The following is an 18120-nucleotide window of genomic DNA, read 5'->3' as shown; positions in this document are numbered from 1 at the left end:
TTGTACATTTTAATTTCAAATAGGTAAGTGTAAACATCACAAATATATTGTGCAAACAGTGCAAAATATTTTAGCCATAAATATTTTTGTTTTACGAGGTAGTTTGTAAGAAAATGATTGTAAAAGGCAAACACTCTAATTAAAATGTAACATATAACAGTACAGTTATGGCTAGTAAACATACATTAGTACTATAGTATAATTGTAAACATCACAAATATATTGTGCAAACATTGCAATGGTGTTGTACTCTATTACTGTTTTTTTTTCAGAACATAGTTTTTTAAGAAACGATTGTAAAAGTATTACACTCTCAATAAAGTGCACTATATAAAAGTACAGTTATGCGCAAAAATAGTTTTCTTTGTATTAGTGTCATTTTAAATTACTTTTCAAGAATGACTTCAAATATGAAAATAAACATGTGTCAAGTTTTCCAGGCAAGAAAACAATTCTTAGCACTTCAAGAAAAGTTTTTGTTGTTGTTGGTGTTTCCTTATATTTCTTCAAGGACATCAGTTATGCATCCATTGCAAAACAAAACTTTTAGCTTAATGGGTAAATATGCCATCAAAGCATCCTCAAAGTTTTCAGTATCTGGTTCTATTCCTAAGTAGTCCATCAAAGCAATATTCACAATGTCTATTGACTGTAAAGTTTCGTTTGTTCCTACTTGAGCTGTCATCGTAGTATTTTCCTGTAATGTTTTTTCAACTCCATATAAGGTGACGAAAATTGTTTCCTTTGGAGGTTGTACAACCTATTGAAAAATTGTTGTAAAAAACAATTATTGTATTACATTTGCATTATTTGTTAATAATATATGCAAGTCTTATAAATGCAGTACATTAAGTTGTAGTAAAACATTTACATACTTTTGCAGCATACATTAAATGAAAAGTTAATATTATAAATAGAGGTACTTGTAGGTTGCCTTTTTATGTTATTGACATAGTGGCAATCTTTTAGTCTTTATATATTGGTATACATGTCACAGGTATGTTGGGGGCATTATTTTACTGAATCACCAAAAATGTATTTGACATTTTATTGATTTAGTAAAATAACAATTAAGTTATTTTATATTTTGAGGCATTTAGATGTATATGCCTCTAGTTTTCAGATGTCTAATTGAATTGGTATTTTACTATTAAATTTCTTTAATTGTAAAATACCAAAATAGTGTGCATGCATTATGTGCATGTAGACTTATGGTAAGATATGCAAACTTGCTGTTATTGCATATATGTTTGAGCTATTGCATTTTAGTTTTTTATGGGGGTGCTACAGGATGTTTAAGTGACACTCCTTGCAGGTTGGAAATTTGTATTTGCAATTCATAATACTGAATTGGTAATGGCGTTTCATTTTTATTAGCTTTAATGCTGATAGGAATGAATGGCCATTAGTAATTTGGTATTTGTGAATTTGTAAATATTTATTGCTCTAAAGTAAGTTTTTGTTTGTTATATTCGTTTTTTATAGTAAATACAAACTTTATGTAGTTTATCCAAAAAATACATTTGTACATATTGTCACCTGGCCCGAAAAAAAATTATTCTGTGGAAAAAAGGGTTAAAAAAAAAGCATTTTTGTGTTGGATAGTTTACAAATTTCACTTACTTGTATTATGGTATGTCTTGTCGTATTCAATATTTTTTCTCCGTTAAATTCGTGTACAGTCATATGAGTCAGCTGTACATATGTTCCAAGATGAAAAATAAAGTCTGTTGCTTCTCTCCACAGACTTATCTTAACGGAGTCGGTAGCATCTTTTATTGTGATGCTCCTTATTTTTGTTTCTTGTCCTTTAACGATTATAATTCTTGTATCTTCAATCTGCAATATTAAAAATGTTTTTTTTTATTATTGAGTTAATGCAGTCATATATATGTATTCTTTTGATTGAATAAATCTGTTTTACACATCTTTATTAGTTTGATATTAAACTTTTGTAAAAGAATAGCATTTGTGTTTAAGCAATCAATATTTATCTGTAAATTATTTACTCACCTTATACTTAGTTGCGATTTGTTGTTTTGCCTTTATTGTATTTGTATTATTAAGACTATCATATTTAGAGTGCTTTACTTACCTTAGTATTGAAATAAATGTGCTACTATCATATTTAAAGTGCTTTACTTACCTTATAATTTAAATTGATTGTTGCTGTATATTTGTAAACATTGTCTTAGAGTGCCTTACTTACCTTACTATTGAAATAAATGTGCTACTATCATATTTAAAGTGCTTTACTTACCTCATAATTTAAATTGATTGTTGCTGTATATTTGTAAACATTGTATTAAAGTTTTTAGTACAAAATAGTTTTAAAATGTATTTTGTACTTGATAAAATAATTGTATGCAGAAAGCATTTGCATATTGGTATTTTTTGGCATTTTATACTAACAGCAATTACTACCAAATGTAAAATGCTTTACTTACCTTATACTTGGTAGTTAATTGTTACTCTCAAATAGTATAATTTGTTTAGAATTGTTTGCTAGTAAGCATTGTTATAGCTATAGTAAGCGTTAAAGAAGAATTTGTGTAGTAGAATACTGCAAATGCAATTTGTTTTTAGGAATGAATATTTATTAGAGATGCAAGCATATATAAAGCGCTTTACTTACCTTATACTTGGTAGTTAATTGTTATTCTTAAGACGTTTATTTTGTTCTGGAAATTGTTTGCAAGTAAGCAATGTGATAGCTATATTGAATGTTAAAGAATTTTTTTGGGGCAGAGTACTAATTCAATTTTTTCTCTAGAATGTATTTTTTTAGGAAATACAAACATATGTAAAGCGCTTTACTTACCTTATAATTAGTATGAATTGGCTCTATTTCTAAATTTTTTCTGGATATTTGGTAAAAACAGTTGAAAATAACATTGAATATTATATATTATTTTCATATAGGATAGCATGTACAGTGCAAATTATTCATACATATGTATCATACCAGGATTCTAAGTACATTTGCATAGCAAACAGTTATATATAGGCATTTTGTTAAAGGTTTTTTTTTGCATTACAAAGGAGAAAAAATGTCAAATGTTATAGTAGTAGCAAAATAATTTACTGCATCTTACCTCTGTTACTGTTCCAGATACACTTAGTAGTGTTTTCACGGCAGCCTCGCGTACAGCCTTAATCGGAGACACTGGCGGTGCCATTGGATTTAAAATATACTGTGCTTCCTGGATAAGAGATTGGGAAATAGAAAGTGGAGGCATTCTTGCAATTTTTGTTTTTTTTGTTATCAATATTATACCATCTTTTAAAATGTAATTTCGAATCATTAGTCCATTTTGTTCTTTTGTTTGATGATAGTATTCTTCGTTATAACAAGTTGATTTAATACATCCAGTTTCATCTGCTAATGACATGTGGTACAATACTTTATTCTCATTTTTGGCGTTTCTGTAGTAAGTTTTGGATGAACATTGTATAACGTTGACACGAACTCCTTTTTGATATGGTTTGGCATCAACTTGTCTGTCGTTCTTGAGTTCTTCAATAGAAATCATCTGTAAAATATAATGCATTAAGTTAGAATGGTAGATAATGTTGTATATATACAGACACTAATGTAATGCATTTATTTAAATAGCTATCCATATTGGTTTGTGATCACTGTAATATGATTCTAATGTGCCACAATTTATAAAGCATGTATTTGTAAAAATGTGGTCTAATAAAGAATTGTAGTCTGTTGTAGCTGTTGTTATTCTTTGTTCGCAATTGAAATGTGTTAGCATGTGACTTAAAAGTAATTTAGCATTGTGTGTTGTTTGAAGTAAATCAATATTAAAGTCACCCATTATTATATATTTATGGTGTGGGTATGCATTCATTGTAGTTGTCAATATTGCTAAAAAGGTTTCTGTTGGCACTTTGGGTTGTTTGTATACAAATACTATTAAGTAATTTGTGTTGTTTATTGTTTGTGTTATTGTCAGAATGTCAACTTGTTGTGTTGTAGTAAATATTGGATTTATAATTATTTGTTTTTTGGAATAGATTGCAATTCCATGTTTTGTTTGTTTATTGGAAAAACTGTCAAATATTACACAATTATAATGATCTATATTATATGTATTGCTAGGTGTTTTGTGTGTTATATTAATTTCAGTTAAGCATAATATGTCAGCACTTAATATGTTATTATCAGCTTTCATTGATTTGAAATGTTTTTGTAATGATCTTATGTTATGTGTTATTATTGTAAAGTATTTGCTATATTGTGCTATTTGTGTTATAGATATCTCTAATATCATGTCTGTTTTTAAGCGTAGCATTTCTTCATGTACTTTATAGTGTGGTGCTATCTTATTTTCATTGAAATTTTTCAAATATATATTTTTCAATGATTTTGCTCGACTAATTGCTACATAATGTAAGTGATGTGTTTTGATGTTATTAAAATGTATATATAATGGTTCTATTGTCTGTCCTTGTGTTCTATGTATAGTACGTGCTGATGATTGTCGTATTGGGAATTGTTTTCGTATAATAGTTATACATTTTTTGCTGTATTGAAATTGACGAGAAATTTTTAATATTGGTGTCCAAGCATTAGAAATATTTGTATGATATAGATGCTTGTTTTGTTGTCTTGTCTGTGACCTATTTTCTGATTGTCAAAAAATATCCAAATAATAATTGGGATATCATCTATACAATCTACATACTCAACTATGCCTGTTGCACCATTAGTTAAACCATCATTAACATTAATGTTTGAAGTTAGATCATACCGTAATTTTATGGCAATATGTAATGTCTTTGACAAATTCATTGTTTGTGTTGCATTTGTAGGTAATCTTTCTAGTATTGCTTCTTTTGCTATTGCACTTAGGTCTCCTGCTACTGTATCTATTGCTATTGTTGTGTACATAGGATAGTGTTTCATGTGTTCTTGTAAAACAGTATCATTAATTTCATCTACTTCTTTATTCGTACCCATGATATATGGTATTGATTTTATTATATGTAAGTCAGGTTGTATTTCTCGAGTCTTTAATGTTTGTATATCATCATTAGTATGTTCACCTATTCTTAGTCTATTAAGCATTTCTGCAAATGGTAAATCATTTATTTGTCGCATTATTTTAGTAAGTTCATATAATTTGAAATTTGTTTGCCACAAGTTTGTACTCAATGGTGCATACATGTGTCTTGAATTTTCAAATATATATGAATCAAAAACTGGTTTCAATTGGTAAAAGTCTCCAATAGCTATTATAGAAATTCCTCCAAAAGGATTGTTTGAGGCTTTTATTTCTTGCATTCTATTGTGTATGAAAGTGAGCATATTTGTTCCTACCATTGAAATTTCATCTATTACTAATACTTTTAAATGCATTAGTTTGCTTTGTAGTGCTGCTCTATTTTCATGTGTTAATTGTTTATATGATAAAGTTTGTGAGATTGGAATTCTGAATGTGCTATGTAATGTTTGTCCACTAATATTATGTGCTGCTTGTCCTGTTGGTGCAGTAAGCAAGATATGAATATTGTCTGGATTTTCTCCTGCTTTACTATTGTAGTATCTCAGTAATGTTTGATTATGGCTGAGATACCCGCCACCCCCTCTCAACACAATCCCCAAGGATGGGAAACCGGAAACGGTTCTGAACTTTTGGAAGGCGGGAGGGAGTGACCCTCCCGGCCGTATTTATTAAAATATGAAACAAAATCAAAACATTAAAATAACAGTTTCATATTATGTACAATTTCATTTCCACATTACGATGTTTGGCTAACCTTAACAGATCTCTAATACAAAGGTACTCCTAGCCGAACTAACATCCTAGAAAACATTTGCTTGAAATTGTACATCCTAACGTTAAGGGCCAACGGCAAGGTCGTAACCGGTGTCAGATCCCTAAACCAGAAATACCCCCCTCACTTGTGAGGGGACCAACCGCACAGAGGCGTACCTCAAGTGCATCTACCAATTTCCCTTTGACTTGACAGGGGCCCCAATGAACTCGACGCCATTTAACGGTCGTCCGAGGACTCGTGTGAGGTGTCTAAAAGGTAGCGTAAACCCCCTCCCGAACCCCACACAACTTACACATCTGCCGTCGCAGATGTCCTGGCCCCAGGAAATTCCCCAGGAGGGCCCTTAGCCCCTCCTATCCAGGAAGGGGCCTTGACCACCTTTCCTTTCCTTCTGGCGGCCTATCCTTAGACGGGACCGCCTCCCCGTTGAGGGGCCAATGGCCACCTCCCCCGAGCGCTCCCATCCGTAATGGGTGACGCCCCCCCCATAGGGATCTTCCAATTACTGCTCACCGATCATGACCTTACCGCCCGACAATAAATACGACAAATCTACCTAAATTACTAAATTACAAAACAATTATGACTTATCACAAGCATGATTACTGATCAACATTAGGCAAAACACTTTATTTGCAAAACATACTGAAAGTGATCATCTTTATTGCATATTCAAAAATATTACGACAATCATCCCAACCTGCAAGAAATAGCGTTACCACATCAAAACTTTATTCGAAACAACTAGCTGTCCTCAGGGGCTGGTGGGCGGGTCAGAATTGCTCTTCGTTCCGTCTCGAGCTCACGTGCAGCGAGGAGGTGCAGCTTCAGAGCACAGGAACAAGAGGATGCTTTCTTGGCTCGTTGCTCCTTTTATCCGTCTTCAGGGCGGGCGTAAACCCGCCCCCGCCTGCCTCCGAGGGCGTGGCCGGTCGCGTCAGTGTCTAGTACAACCCACTCCAGGGCAGGAAAAGGCGCGCCCCGGCTACGCCGCTTCGGGCATACCAGCCGAGACTCGCCTCCCGCCCAAGATGGCTTCCCGGGGGGATCGTGGTACTCCACCATACGTTCGGGGGGACCGAATGGTCGCCCCTTTCCATATGGCTGAGATACCCGCCACCCCCTCTCAACACAATCCCCAAGGATGGGAAACCGGAAACGGTTCTGAACTTTTGGAAGGCGGGAGGGAGTGACCCTCCCGGCCGTATTTATTAAAATATGAAACAAAATCAAAACATTAAAATAACAGTTTCATATTATGTACAATTTCATTTCCACATTACGATGTTTGGCTAACCTTAACAGATCTCTAATACAAAGGTTCTCCTAGCCGAACTAACATCCTAGAAAACATTTGCTTGAAATTGTACATCCTAACGTTAAGGGCCAACGGCAAGGTCGTAACCGGTGTCAGATCCCTAAACCAGAAATACCCCCCTCACTTGTGAGGGGACCAACCGTACAGAGGCGTACCTCAAGTGCATCTACCAATTTCCCTTTGACTTGACGGGGGCCCCAATGAACTCGACGCCATTTAACGGTCGTCCGAGGACTCGTGTGAGGTGTCTAAAAGGTAGCGTAAACCCCCTCCCGAACCCCACACAACTTACACATCTGCCGTCGCAGATGTCCTGGCCCCAGGAAATTCCCCAGGAGGGCCCGTAGCCCCTCCTATCCAGGAAGGGGCCTTGACCACCTTTCCTTTCCTTCCGGCGGCCTATCCTTAGACGGGACCGCCTCCCCGTTGAGGGGCCAATGGCCACCTCCCCCGAGCGCTCCCATCCGTAATGGGTGACGCCCCCCCCATAGGGATCTTCCAATTACTGCTCACCGATCATGACCTTACCGCCACAGGCCGGATAGTTGACCGGCTATCCGGACCCCCCACAACAACTCCTGCCTAAAGGTCATGTTTCAAACTCTTTAACCAAGCTATGAGGTCTCCTATGAGTAACTCATTCCCCACCCGGGACAAATGAACACCATCCCCCAAATACATACCGTCCCCTTTGATACAACCATGCGAAACAGAATGCAGTGTACTTGAACGAAACAATCTACTCACTTTGTTATTTATTTTCCTTACTGAATGATTTAGAGCAGAAACCGAAACAGCCCCCCGCCACACTTTTCGTGGGATCATATGGGACCATGCAATCGTGCACCCTGGAACTCTTCTTGCCAACCAACTTACTGTGGAAAGCATTGCCTCAAGAAGAAGTCGTCTACCAGTGGCCACCAAATCGTTGCCCCCAAGATGGACTATGACTATAGACGGCGGTGACCTTGTCCGCCCTAATAAACCCTCGAAGAAGGATTGAAACTGGTCAATACAGAGCCCGCCCTTTCCGTAGAAGGACACACTGTACCCGTATTCCCCAGCCACGTGAATCATGTCACCTGCTTTGAATACGTCCGCGGCACGCCTCACGTATGAGTGGCCCACGACCCACACCTCCTTTTTCACAGCTGGTGATGTCTGACCGCTGGTCCCCAGGTGTCGGGTCGACTGCACAGTCCGACTTGCCTCGTAGGCTTGCGCACTGAAAACCAAACAAAACAAGAAGCGTGAGTACATCATTACAGCTTCACAACATGTGCAACCGCACATACCTTTTATAACAGTTCGAGGACCAACGCCCCACACGTTTTACCTCCTCTACACTCAGACCCCTGGCTGTCGCCTCTGTGGCAGCCCCTATCCGAAAGGAATGGGTCCCAAACTCGCCGGGGTTCAAGCCCGCGGCCGAAATCGACATCGCAAGCACCCGCTGGAACTGAAACCTCGTCAGTGGGGTGGTATCAGCGTGTCTCAACAAAGTCCCCCCCCATGATGCCACCCTCAATGCTAAATATTCCTCCACGCAAAGAACCGGGCACATGGAAGACCCGGGAATCCTCTGTATGACTATACAGTCCCCAATTGCACCCTGATCGGTTTTGGACCTGACAAACGAGACAGATATCGTCTCCCCTTTGACTTGGATGTGCTCTCGGCACAGTCCCCCCATCGTATCCTGCTTGTTCTTCGCCACTAGTTCGCTTACCCGCATAGCCCCATGGAATGCTAGCGCAAAAGCGGCTCGGAATAACACGGTTTCATACCGGGATGAACATGTTGCAGGGAGTACGGATAATAACAGGGCCAACCTATCCAGACCTATCGGGTGCCTCACATCTGTTCTGCGACCCTCAAGGCGTTGCCACCCACGCAGCGCTTTCTGCACCACGAAAGACGCTGTTGGGTCCTGGATCCCATGAGCCTTTGCCATAAAGGAGATGGCGGCCCGATGCCTCTGGGCCGTAGCTACTGATTTGCCTGCCTGATGTAAGGACAGCAGAAATTTTACTACAAACTCTTCCTGGCCCCAAAGCTCCCCCCTAGCAGCCCCCAAAAAGGCCCAATAGGAACGGAACGCCCCTTCATATGCCTTCCTCGTCCTGGGTGCTAAACTCTCTCCCACGAGGTTTTGTAGTTCGGGGCACCGAGAGACCAGAGAGCTTCGGGAAAGGGTGCCGCCACCGGGTCCGCTGTGGGCAGAAAACCCCAGAAGGCCTGCATACGGAAACGAGAAAGCGCATCAGCCGCTTGGTTCATTACCCCCGGCACATGTCTTGCCTTAAATAGCACATTCAATTGCATACACAATAACACAATTTCTTTGAGCAGTCTCAGAATCCATTTGCATCGTGCTGCCTGACTATTGATACACTCAACCACGGTCATGTTATCAGACCAGAACACCACAGAGTGATCACGAAACCCCTCAGGCCAAGTTTTCAGGGCCACCAGAATGGGGAAAAGTTCGAGAAAAGCAATGTTACTCGTCAGCCCGTCCTCGTGCCACCATGACGGCCATCTTTGGGCCGACCATTGTGTGCCAAATATGGCCCCAAAACCAATACTCCCTGCCGAATCGGTCCACAGCCCCAGCTCATCGGAGGACACCGCTGGTTTGTTCCAGACAATTCGACCATTGAAATCCGCCAGAAATGCCAACCAAATGCGCATGTCCTGGCGAACCTCAGCCGAGAGCCTCGTGCGGTGATGGCCCTCCTTCAGGCCGACCATGGCTTGAGCAATCGAGCGGGAAAAGGGGCGGGCCATCGGCATTACTCTCAGGGCAAAATTCAACTGGCCCACCATTTGTTGCAATTGATGCAGTTTTACCTTAGTCTCATTAATACACATTTCGAGGGATGCCCTGAATTTTAACACTTTTTCTCTCGGTAATCGAAAACAACCTTCCTCCGAGTCGAGCTCGATCCCCAGAAACTCGAGGCAAGTCGAGGGGCCCACAGTCTTACCTGGCGCCAATGGCACACCAAAATGGTTCATTAAAACACAAAATTCATTTAAGGCCTGTCCACATTCTGGATCCCCGGCTGCCCCCAGGAACAGAAAGTCATCGAGATAATGCATAACATGTTGAAAACCCGTCTTCCTTGTGAAGACCCATTGCAAAAAACAACTGAACTTTTCAAAATAGGCACAAGATATAGAGCATCCCATTGGCATACATCTATCCATGTAATAGCGACCCTGAAACATGAAACCAAGGAGACGCTGATCGTCTGGGTGTACCGGGAGCAACCGGAACGCTGACTCGATGTCTGATTTTGCCATCAGCGCCCCGGGCCCCAGGCGATTCAACATGGCGACGGCCTCATCGAAAGATGCGTACCGCACCGAACATACTTCCGGGTCTATCGCATCATTCACGGAAAGACCACGTGGGGCTGATAAGTTATGTATCAGCCGAAACTCACCCGGGTCCTTCTTGGGGACCACCCCTAAAGGGGAACAAACAAAGTTAGCAACCGGTGGCAAATCAAATGGGCCGGCGACACGGCCTCGAGTCACCTCTTTCCCAATCTTCACCTGTACCACCGCCGTATGCTGCAAGACCGACAGTTGATTCTTACATTGTGCTGCACCCTGAAAATCCCCCACTGGGATGCGGAAACCATATGAAAACCCGTTCCGCAACACCCCAGCGGAAGCATGATCCGGGTATTCGTTGAGCCAAGGAATCATTGCCATGGTATCAATCGGGGTAGGTAAAGGCGCCCCTCGGACTATATTAGACCTGTTTGGCGCCTCCCTTACCACCGTTATCACCCGTTTTGGCTCTGCACATGGACTCAGGATGGGATGGCTGCCCACACCCCCCACACTCATGTCTGAATTTGCATGACCCCTGGGGCCTCGTACATTTCCCTCTGTTGAAATTCCAACAAATCCCCCTTTTACCTGTGTTACCATTTTGCTTCGAGTGGTACTCGTTACCTGTACCTGTCCGAAAGGGCGTCCCCGAGTATTGGCGGGAAGATTCACCCCCGTTACTCCCTAACAATGGTACTTTCAACATTCCTGTACTCTCCATCTTTTGCCAAGACACGGAGTCATAACAATCCCAAGTTAACATTGGGTCGTGTTCTTTAGCTTTCCTGAACAGGTTGTCATAGCAAAACCACTGATTGCCCCCATATGCCCCGGAATACTCCATGATACGTGATTGATAAATAGGCAACTCGGTCAGCAACTCGGGCCTGCGCTCGCCCATAATGGAGGTAAAAATGCCCCACGCTCTGCCCCAAGTACCAATGTTTTCGTCAATCTTGAAGGCGGCCATTTTTGCGCGCCAAACACTCGGATGCATGAGCTCCTTTTGGCTCTTAACATGCTCCATCTCATAATGATCGGTAAGCAAGGAAAAAATGTTCACATACTTATTCGCCCAAATCTTTTCCTTAATTTCCATTGGGACATGCTGAGCCACTTTTTCCCTCCGCGAAGGTACAGACCCTTCCCCCGCGATCGGCAATGGCCGCTTACCTGAACCAGACGCATTTTCCCCCGATGGAACTGGCGGGATAACAGGAGACGATGCCTTCGCAGCCTCCCTAGCTTCCCGCATTTTCCTCATCACTGCCCTGGCGTCGTCAGCCGTGGTGCCCTCGTTATCCTTTCCCAACCACGCTGCCAATTGTGCCGCTAACTCGGGCGGCATATCTTCCCCGCTCACAGGGGTGACCACCACGGGGATCGGATTTCCCTCTCTCGGCACCGGGGTTGGCTCCTCACGTGGGCTCTCGGGGACCGGGGTCTCCCCCCCGAGTGCCCCTCTTCTGGACCTCTTGCCTCTCCCACCCGGGACTGCTCCCGGCAAAGGCCGTTTCGGTCCTCCCTCCCCGTCCTTAGCCGCCATCTGCTTCTTCAAATCGGCTACTTCCTTCATGAGCATGCGGAGCATCTGATCAGTGCTGACCCGCTTTCCGACTTTCTTGGGCATTCTCAGACGGAATCTCTGTAAGACAAAAAGAAAGATTACAACGCTCAGAATTGCTCTTCGTTCCGTCTCGAGCTCACGTGCAGCGAGGAGGTGCAGCTTCAGAGCACAGGAACAAGAGGATGCTTTCTTTGCTCGTTGCTCCTTTTATCCGTCTTCAGGGCGGGCGTAAACCCGCCCCCGCCTGCCTCCGAGGGCGTGGCCGGTCGCGTCAGTGTCTAGTACAACCCACTCCAGGGCAGGAAAAGGCGCGCCCCGGCTACGCCGCTTCGGGCATACCAGCCGAGACTCGCCTCCCGCCCAAGATGGCTTCCCGGGGGGATCGTGGTACTCCACCATACGTTCGGGGGGACCGAATGGTCGCCCCTTTCCAAAAGTGCAGTTATAGGAAAACTTTTACCTACTCCTGCACCGCCAGTACAAAAAGTAAAGAAATTTGTTGTTTGAGTTTTCAGCCAATTTAAATGGTGATATACAAAATTTAGTTGCTCAGATGTTAAATTTTGCATTATGTAATTGTATTCCTCTTCAGGTAATAAATTATTTACCAGTAAATCTTCTTCTGTTGTACTTCTAACTCCTAAATCTAGTGACAAGTCATAGTTTACATCATGATTATTATGTGCATGTATTTCACGGTCATCTATTGGTATTTGTTCTGCTGGTGATGCTGGTGATATCAGTATATTGTCATTATTATGTTCTTCATCATCAAAGGGTATTATATGTTGCTTGTTATATAAGGAATAATTATTATCAATTTCTATTTGTAACTCCAGGTATCTTTCGTAGTATGTATCTTTGTCTGAAATTATATTACTTTCTATTCTCCAGGGGTAAAAAAGCATTAATAATTCCCTGTAATAGTCTTCAGGCTCATTAATTTTATTACATTTGCGATATCGTATTATTTTGTTTTTTTTACGGCAAGTGTATTTTTTAGTAGTTTCATTGGCAATTAATTCATTTATTTCAAGTTCTTCATCATCAGAACTATAAAAGTTTGTTTCTAACAGTAAATTATCATAACTGCGTTGTACTTTTTTTATTTTACTCTTTGGTACCGTATTATATTTAGATGCATAATCAGCCAAAGTACATTTTTCTAATGTTATTGGTCGTTTGCTATACTTATTAATTATATTATCAAGTTGTACTTTTGTTGATGTTTCTGGCATCATGTTAATTGTATGCATGTCTTTCATTAAGTAAGTTCGTTTGTCTGGTAAACTTGTATTGATAAATAAAAATGATCTAGAGCTTTTCCGTAATGGCATTTGTAGTATTAGATAAGCAGCTTCTTGTGCACTAATTTCAGTGCAATTCAAAAATTTGTTTCCAATATGCTTTAATTGCTCTTTAATGTTTACATTATGAGACACTTCTTTTGCGGCTTGTGCTATTATTTTGCTTAATCCTCGCTGAGATTTACTCAAATATGATACAATATATACTGCACAAGCATATGCATCTAAGACATATTGTATATCTATGTTAGCTTGCCATGCCTGTAATATTATTCTATTGTAATTATTAATAAAAGATTCAGCTGGTGTTCTTTGCAAAAATATAGTTGTTTTGTTAATTTGTAAGCGTATGCATTTTATATATTGCTCTTCTGTTAATTCTATTTTGTGTAGAAACTCTTCATATGTGTAATGTGGAAAGCTTTCTGAGGACATAGTAGAATAGATAATATCAATTTGTTGCTTTGCAATTGTATCTTTTTTATCTAATTGTAATGGCTTTAATATTTTAGTACATGGCATAGGATATTTTGGGTATTGATATTTGCAAATTTTTTTATGTTTTATACGACAATTTTTAGTATGTCCATGTTTCTGCAATGGAAGTAAACATTCAAAGGACATTTCTTCTGTTTTGTGACAAGTTATATGTTTGTTAATAAAAGATATAACTTTGTCATCTTTGTCTATGCCATACTGTGGTGCATTATTTACCCAAAGTAAAGCATGTATATGTGGTGATCCTCTTTGTTGAAATTCAACTCTGTAAAAATAATCTGATATTTTACCTATTGGATTACTCTTGTCCAATAAAATGCAGTTAAATAATTTCTTTACTTGATAATCAAAGTGTCGTGCACATGTTATAGGATCTTGTTGTATTAAACTACATTTACTTTCCCAAGACATACTTTTGAACTCTTCTCTGGTGCATTCTTTAAGTTTCTTTATACGTAACAGTATATTAATTAAGTGATACCATTTTGTTTCTGCTGCAGACAAAGTCAAAAAAAAGTTGGAATGCCCAATTGTCTTATCATAGCAAACAAATCACGTTTGCAATTTTCCCAGTAAGGAGGAGAACTCCGTATTGTTTTTAATATTTTGTATCCCTCATTAAAGTGCAATATAGTTTGTACATTTTCTTTTATGTCTTTTACTGTAAATATTTTGCCATCAGTAAAATGTTTTCTAAGTGATATAAATATTTTATCTTGTATTTGTTTAATTTGCAATTTTTTCAATTTGAAAAACAGATTTGTTATATTATTAGCTACTCTCTTATCATAACTTCTTAATTCTACTTTACATATTGTACTATAATGTACTGATACATGTCTATCTTCATTAGCTGTTCTACGTTTCCCACAAAATATTGTAGGAAATGCTAAATATTCAGAATCTTTATCCTCATATAATCCACGTGGTGTATTATGTTCAGCGGGTGCCAAGTTTAATACATTTATGTTATCGTCTGTTATTGTTTCATTAGTTAATAATGTATCTAAATTGCCTACAGGCATGTTATCTGTACTACTTGAATCATTACTACTATCAGATGTTTGTATACTATTTGTTTCAATTGGAACATATTCCCAATCTGAATTTATAGTTACTCCATATTCTTTAAACAAATCACTATTGTATGCTAACCATGAAGCTGCTCTTTTAACTATATTTGGTCTTACATTTTCATAATGTGTGTATGATTTATACTGTAATTTTCTTTTTAATTTTATTGGTATTGTCATAGTATCACTTATTTGCCTTGGTAATATTGTAATAGTGGTCATAACATCGGCTGGAACGTTTACTACAGCACCTGTTAAGGATTTTTGAAATCCATGTGGCAGTGTTTTAATTTGTAAAAAAGGTATTCTTGGAGATATTAATCTTTCTTCTAAGTCATACAAATGTAATTCAGGTGGTATATCAGGGAAACTCATGCCATTATAAACTGAACATGGTGGACTTTTATTTTGAATAATGTACTTATAGCATGTATTACATATATAATTACTTTGCTGGTTACTGATATTACATAATATAAAAGTCTTGTTGTGTATTATATTGCAGATATTTCTAACTGTTTCTTTATGCCACATTTGGTTACAAATAGTGCATATATATTCAGGTCCATAATGGATTTGATTAATAAAGTTATCTATAATAGACTTTCTAATTGATTGATTAATATTTGTATTTTGTGTTACATGTAATGCCACATTTTCAACGGAAGTAACATTAATTTTTGTTTGGCTAATAGTAAGTTCTTGTATTTCAGAGTATTCATTAAAAATATTAGGCCTTATAATATGTTCTATTTTATTTGTTTCCTGTAAACTAATATTATCCTTCTTGGTAGTAACATTTAGTTCAATATCTATAGGAATAATAGGTATAGCTTCAGATGCTAATGTAACACTATAATGTATTATCATATGTGTAAGTCCTTTTTTATTTTGTGTAATTAGTCTCCTCTGACCTTTTTGAAAAGAACTTTTAAGTATTGCATTAATAGTAATTGGTATAATAGTTAGTGATATTGATTCATAATTTAGGGGTAAAATGTTATTTGAAAGCATTGTTATATGCTGCACTAAATGTGTTATTGTTGTAGTATGTAAAAGTATAGTTGTGCAATTATGCGTTTCCTTACTCTGTGATGTTGTATTCGAATAGTAAGTAAAGTAGTTGTTATCTTGTACTTGAATACAATAGTATTTGTTATTACAAAACATTATGACAGAATTATATGTAGTTAATGTATTTTGTAAAGCGAATGTTATGTTTTTTTGTAAAGTATCATTCTGTAAAATTATATGTATTTGTTTTTTTTAAGCTGAATTGAATATGTTGTATTATTATATTTAATGTATTTAGGTATGTCATTTATGTCTATATTTTGTCTATTATAAAACATCAGCATGTCTTCATACATTTTTTCCCCAAGTTGCATTATATTATGTATCTCTTGTATGGACCAGTTTTTCATAAATGTTAATTTGTTGTAAAGTACAGCAAATATAATATTGCAAATATATAAGCTATGTAGTTCATTTTCTTGAAATTTTGTATTTAAAATGCTATTATTTACTTCTATTAGCTTGCTACTATCTGTATGCTCATTATTGACAATGCTTATATTATTAACATCTAATGCTTTGTTAGAGAGTTGTTGTATATGACTATTTTCAGATTTTTTTGCAGTAACATTACTGACTTTACTTTTGCTAGTATCTAATGTTATATTTGATAGTAATTGCTCTTTTAAAATTAACTCTTGTTCACTAGTTTTATTTTTTGAGATTTTCTTTTTATCTTTTTTAATATTTTGCAAGTGTTCAGTAAGTTCTATCTCTTTGCTAAGAATAGTTATTTTCTGTTTCTTACAACGTTTACTATTTTTATTTTTGGTGAAAGGTCTTTTTGTTGCTGTTTTTATGAAAGTAGCCATTTCAGATAATGTATTTAAGGATGATTTTGCTACTTCTGTATTTGTAGTATTTTCTGTATGTTTTTTTTGCAACGTAGATGTTGATGCTTCAACATTTTCGTTGTTATTGCTATTTTGTTGTACATAAATGTCTGCTCTATGTACAAAAAAATCTGTGAATTTTTTTCTTCTATTTTTAAAGCACGTTCAAATGATGTCTTTAGTATTTTTCGAATATTTATTGGCGTTAATTCAAGTTGGACATCTACTGCATTAAATGGTTTTATGCTATTTGCTAAATTTTTAATATAATGAATTACTTCTTGAAAAGTTTTTTTTTAAGTAGTACACATGTGCCATCATGTTGTGGCATTCCAGTCTCATTCCGGCTATGTGAATCAAATACAAAATAGCTATCTTCATTTTTAAAAATAGATATAACATAGACATCCATACAAAGCAATACTCCAGAAGCTGTTATTGTTAAATTTAATGCTTCTTGTATGTCTGGATATATCAAATCAAAACGTGTAAATATATTACCATAGTAAACTTCTCCTAATTTAATTGCATAAATATCATTTCCATGTGTAATATATTTAGGCAGATCATCAGGATGCATATAATCCTGTTTATTGATTGAATGCATCTCTAAATATAATGCATTTCCAAGATCCATTATATTATGTAAATCTTCTGCATCCCATATATTTGCTATTTTATTTTGGTTGTGAATAATAGCGAAGGTACTATTTGGAAGGCATTGTTTGCCTCTTGAATGTATAGAAAACTTTTCATGGCCTTGATGGTATTGAGCTTGTATGCTATTATGCATTATTTTATATTTACAAAAGGTTATTTGTATGTTAATATTTTACAAATTGTGTGTACTTACTAGATATATTGTATATTTACAATTTTGTACAAATAATAACAATAGTATTCTGATTTATAGGTCGGCTTTTAAATGATAATAACAATAGAAGAATAGATCTTTACCTTATTGATTTCTTCTTCTTTTGCAGGACCTGTAATACAAAGTAATATGTTATATATAATTAATAATATGTACATATGATTTATTTGTTATACAATAGCATTAAAACAATATGTAGGTCAAAGAACATATATTTTAAGAAACATGTTTAACAGGATGATACCAAGATGTTATAATAAACTTTTGGATGATTTTTTATATAATGATATATCAAGCATCTTGAAGATCTACTTGGAGATCATTGCTGTTCACAATTGCACAAACTTTATTATATACAGCATTAATAATACATTCTGTATCATTTAGAACTATATATAAGTAGCATCCTATTGTCTATATAGCTATGCTGGTGCT

General features: G+C 37.3%; 1 protein-coding gene across 1 annotated transcript; it reads right to left on the bottom strand.

Moving 5' to 3' along the window:
• Window positions 1-468: 468 nt before the first annotated feature.
• Window positions 469-17819, bottom strand: LOC147673851 (uncharacterized). The gene is made up of 4 exons (XM_086946424.1): window positions 17769-17819; window positions 3096-3533; window positions 1624-1839; window positions 469-760 (listed from the first exon to the last, which is right to left on the bottom strand). The coding sequence occupies exons 2-4, from the start codon at window positions 3531-3533 to the stop codon at window positions 497-499; spliced, it is 918 nt and encodes a 305-aa protein (XP_086802550.1). The 5' UTR covers window positions 17769-17819; the 3' UTR covers window positions 469-496.
• Between the last annotated feature and the right edge of the window lie 301 nt (window positions 17820-18120).

The sequence above is a fragment of the Lissotriton vulgaris genome, chromosome 12, assembly GCF_964263255.1.
Source record: "Lissotriton vulgaris chromosome 12, aLisVul1.2, whole genome shotgun sequence".
NCBI lineage: Eukaryota > Metazoa > Chordata > Amphibia > Caudata > Salamandridae > Lissotriton > Lissotriton vulgaris.
Note: the sequence above shows the minus strand (reverse complement) of the source record. Positions and strands in the feature narration are given on the sequence as shown.

Bases quoted from the DNA above. Each gene is read 5' to 3' on its own strand.
- LOC147673851 (XM_086946424.1), bottom strand. From the start codon at position 3,533: ATGATTTCTATTGAAGAACTCAAGAACGACAGACAAGTTGATGCCAAA. The intron at 1,840-3,095 runs GTAAGATGCAGT...TTAATATTGCAG, and splicing joins TATCTGGAACAGTAACAGAG to ATTGAAGATACAAGAATTAT. The intron at 761-1,623 runs GTAAGTGAAATT...ATTTTTCAATAG, and splicing joins CAAGACATACCATAATACAA to GTTGTACAACCTCCAAAGGA.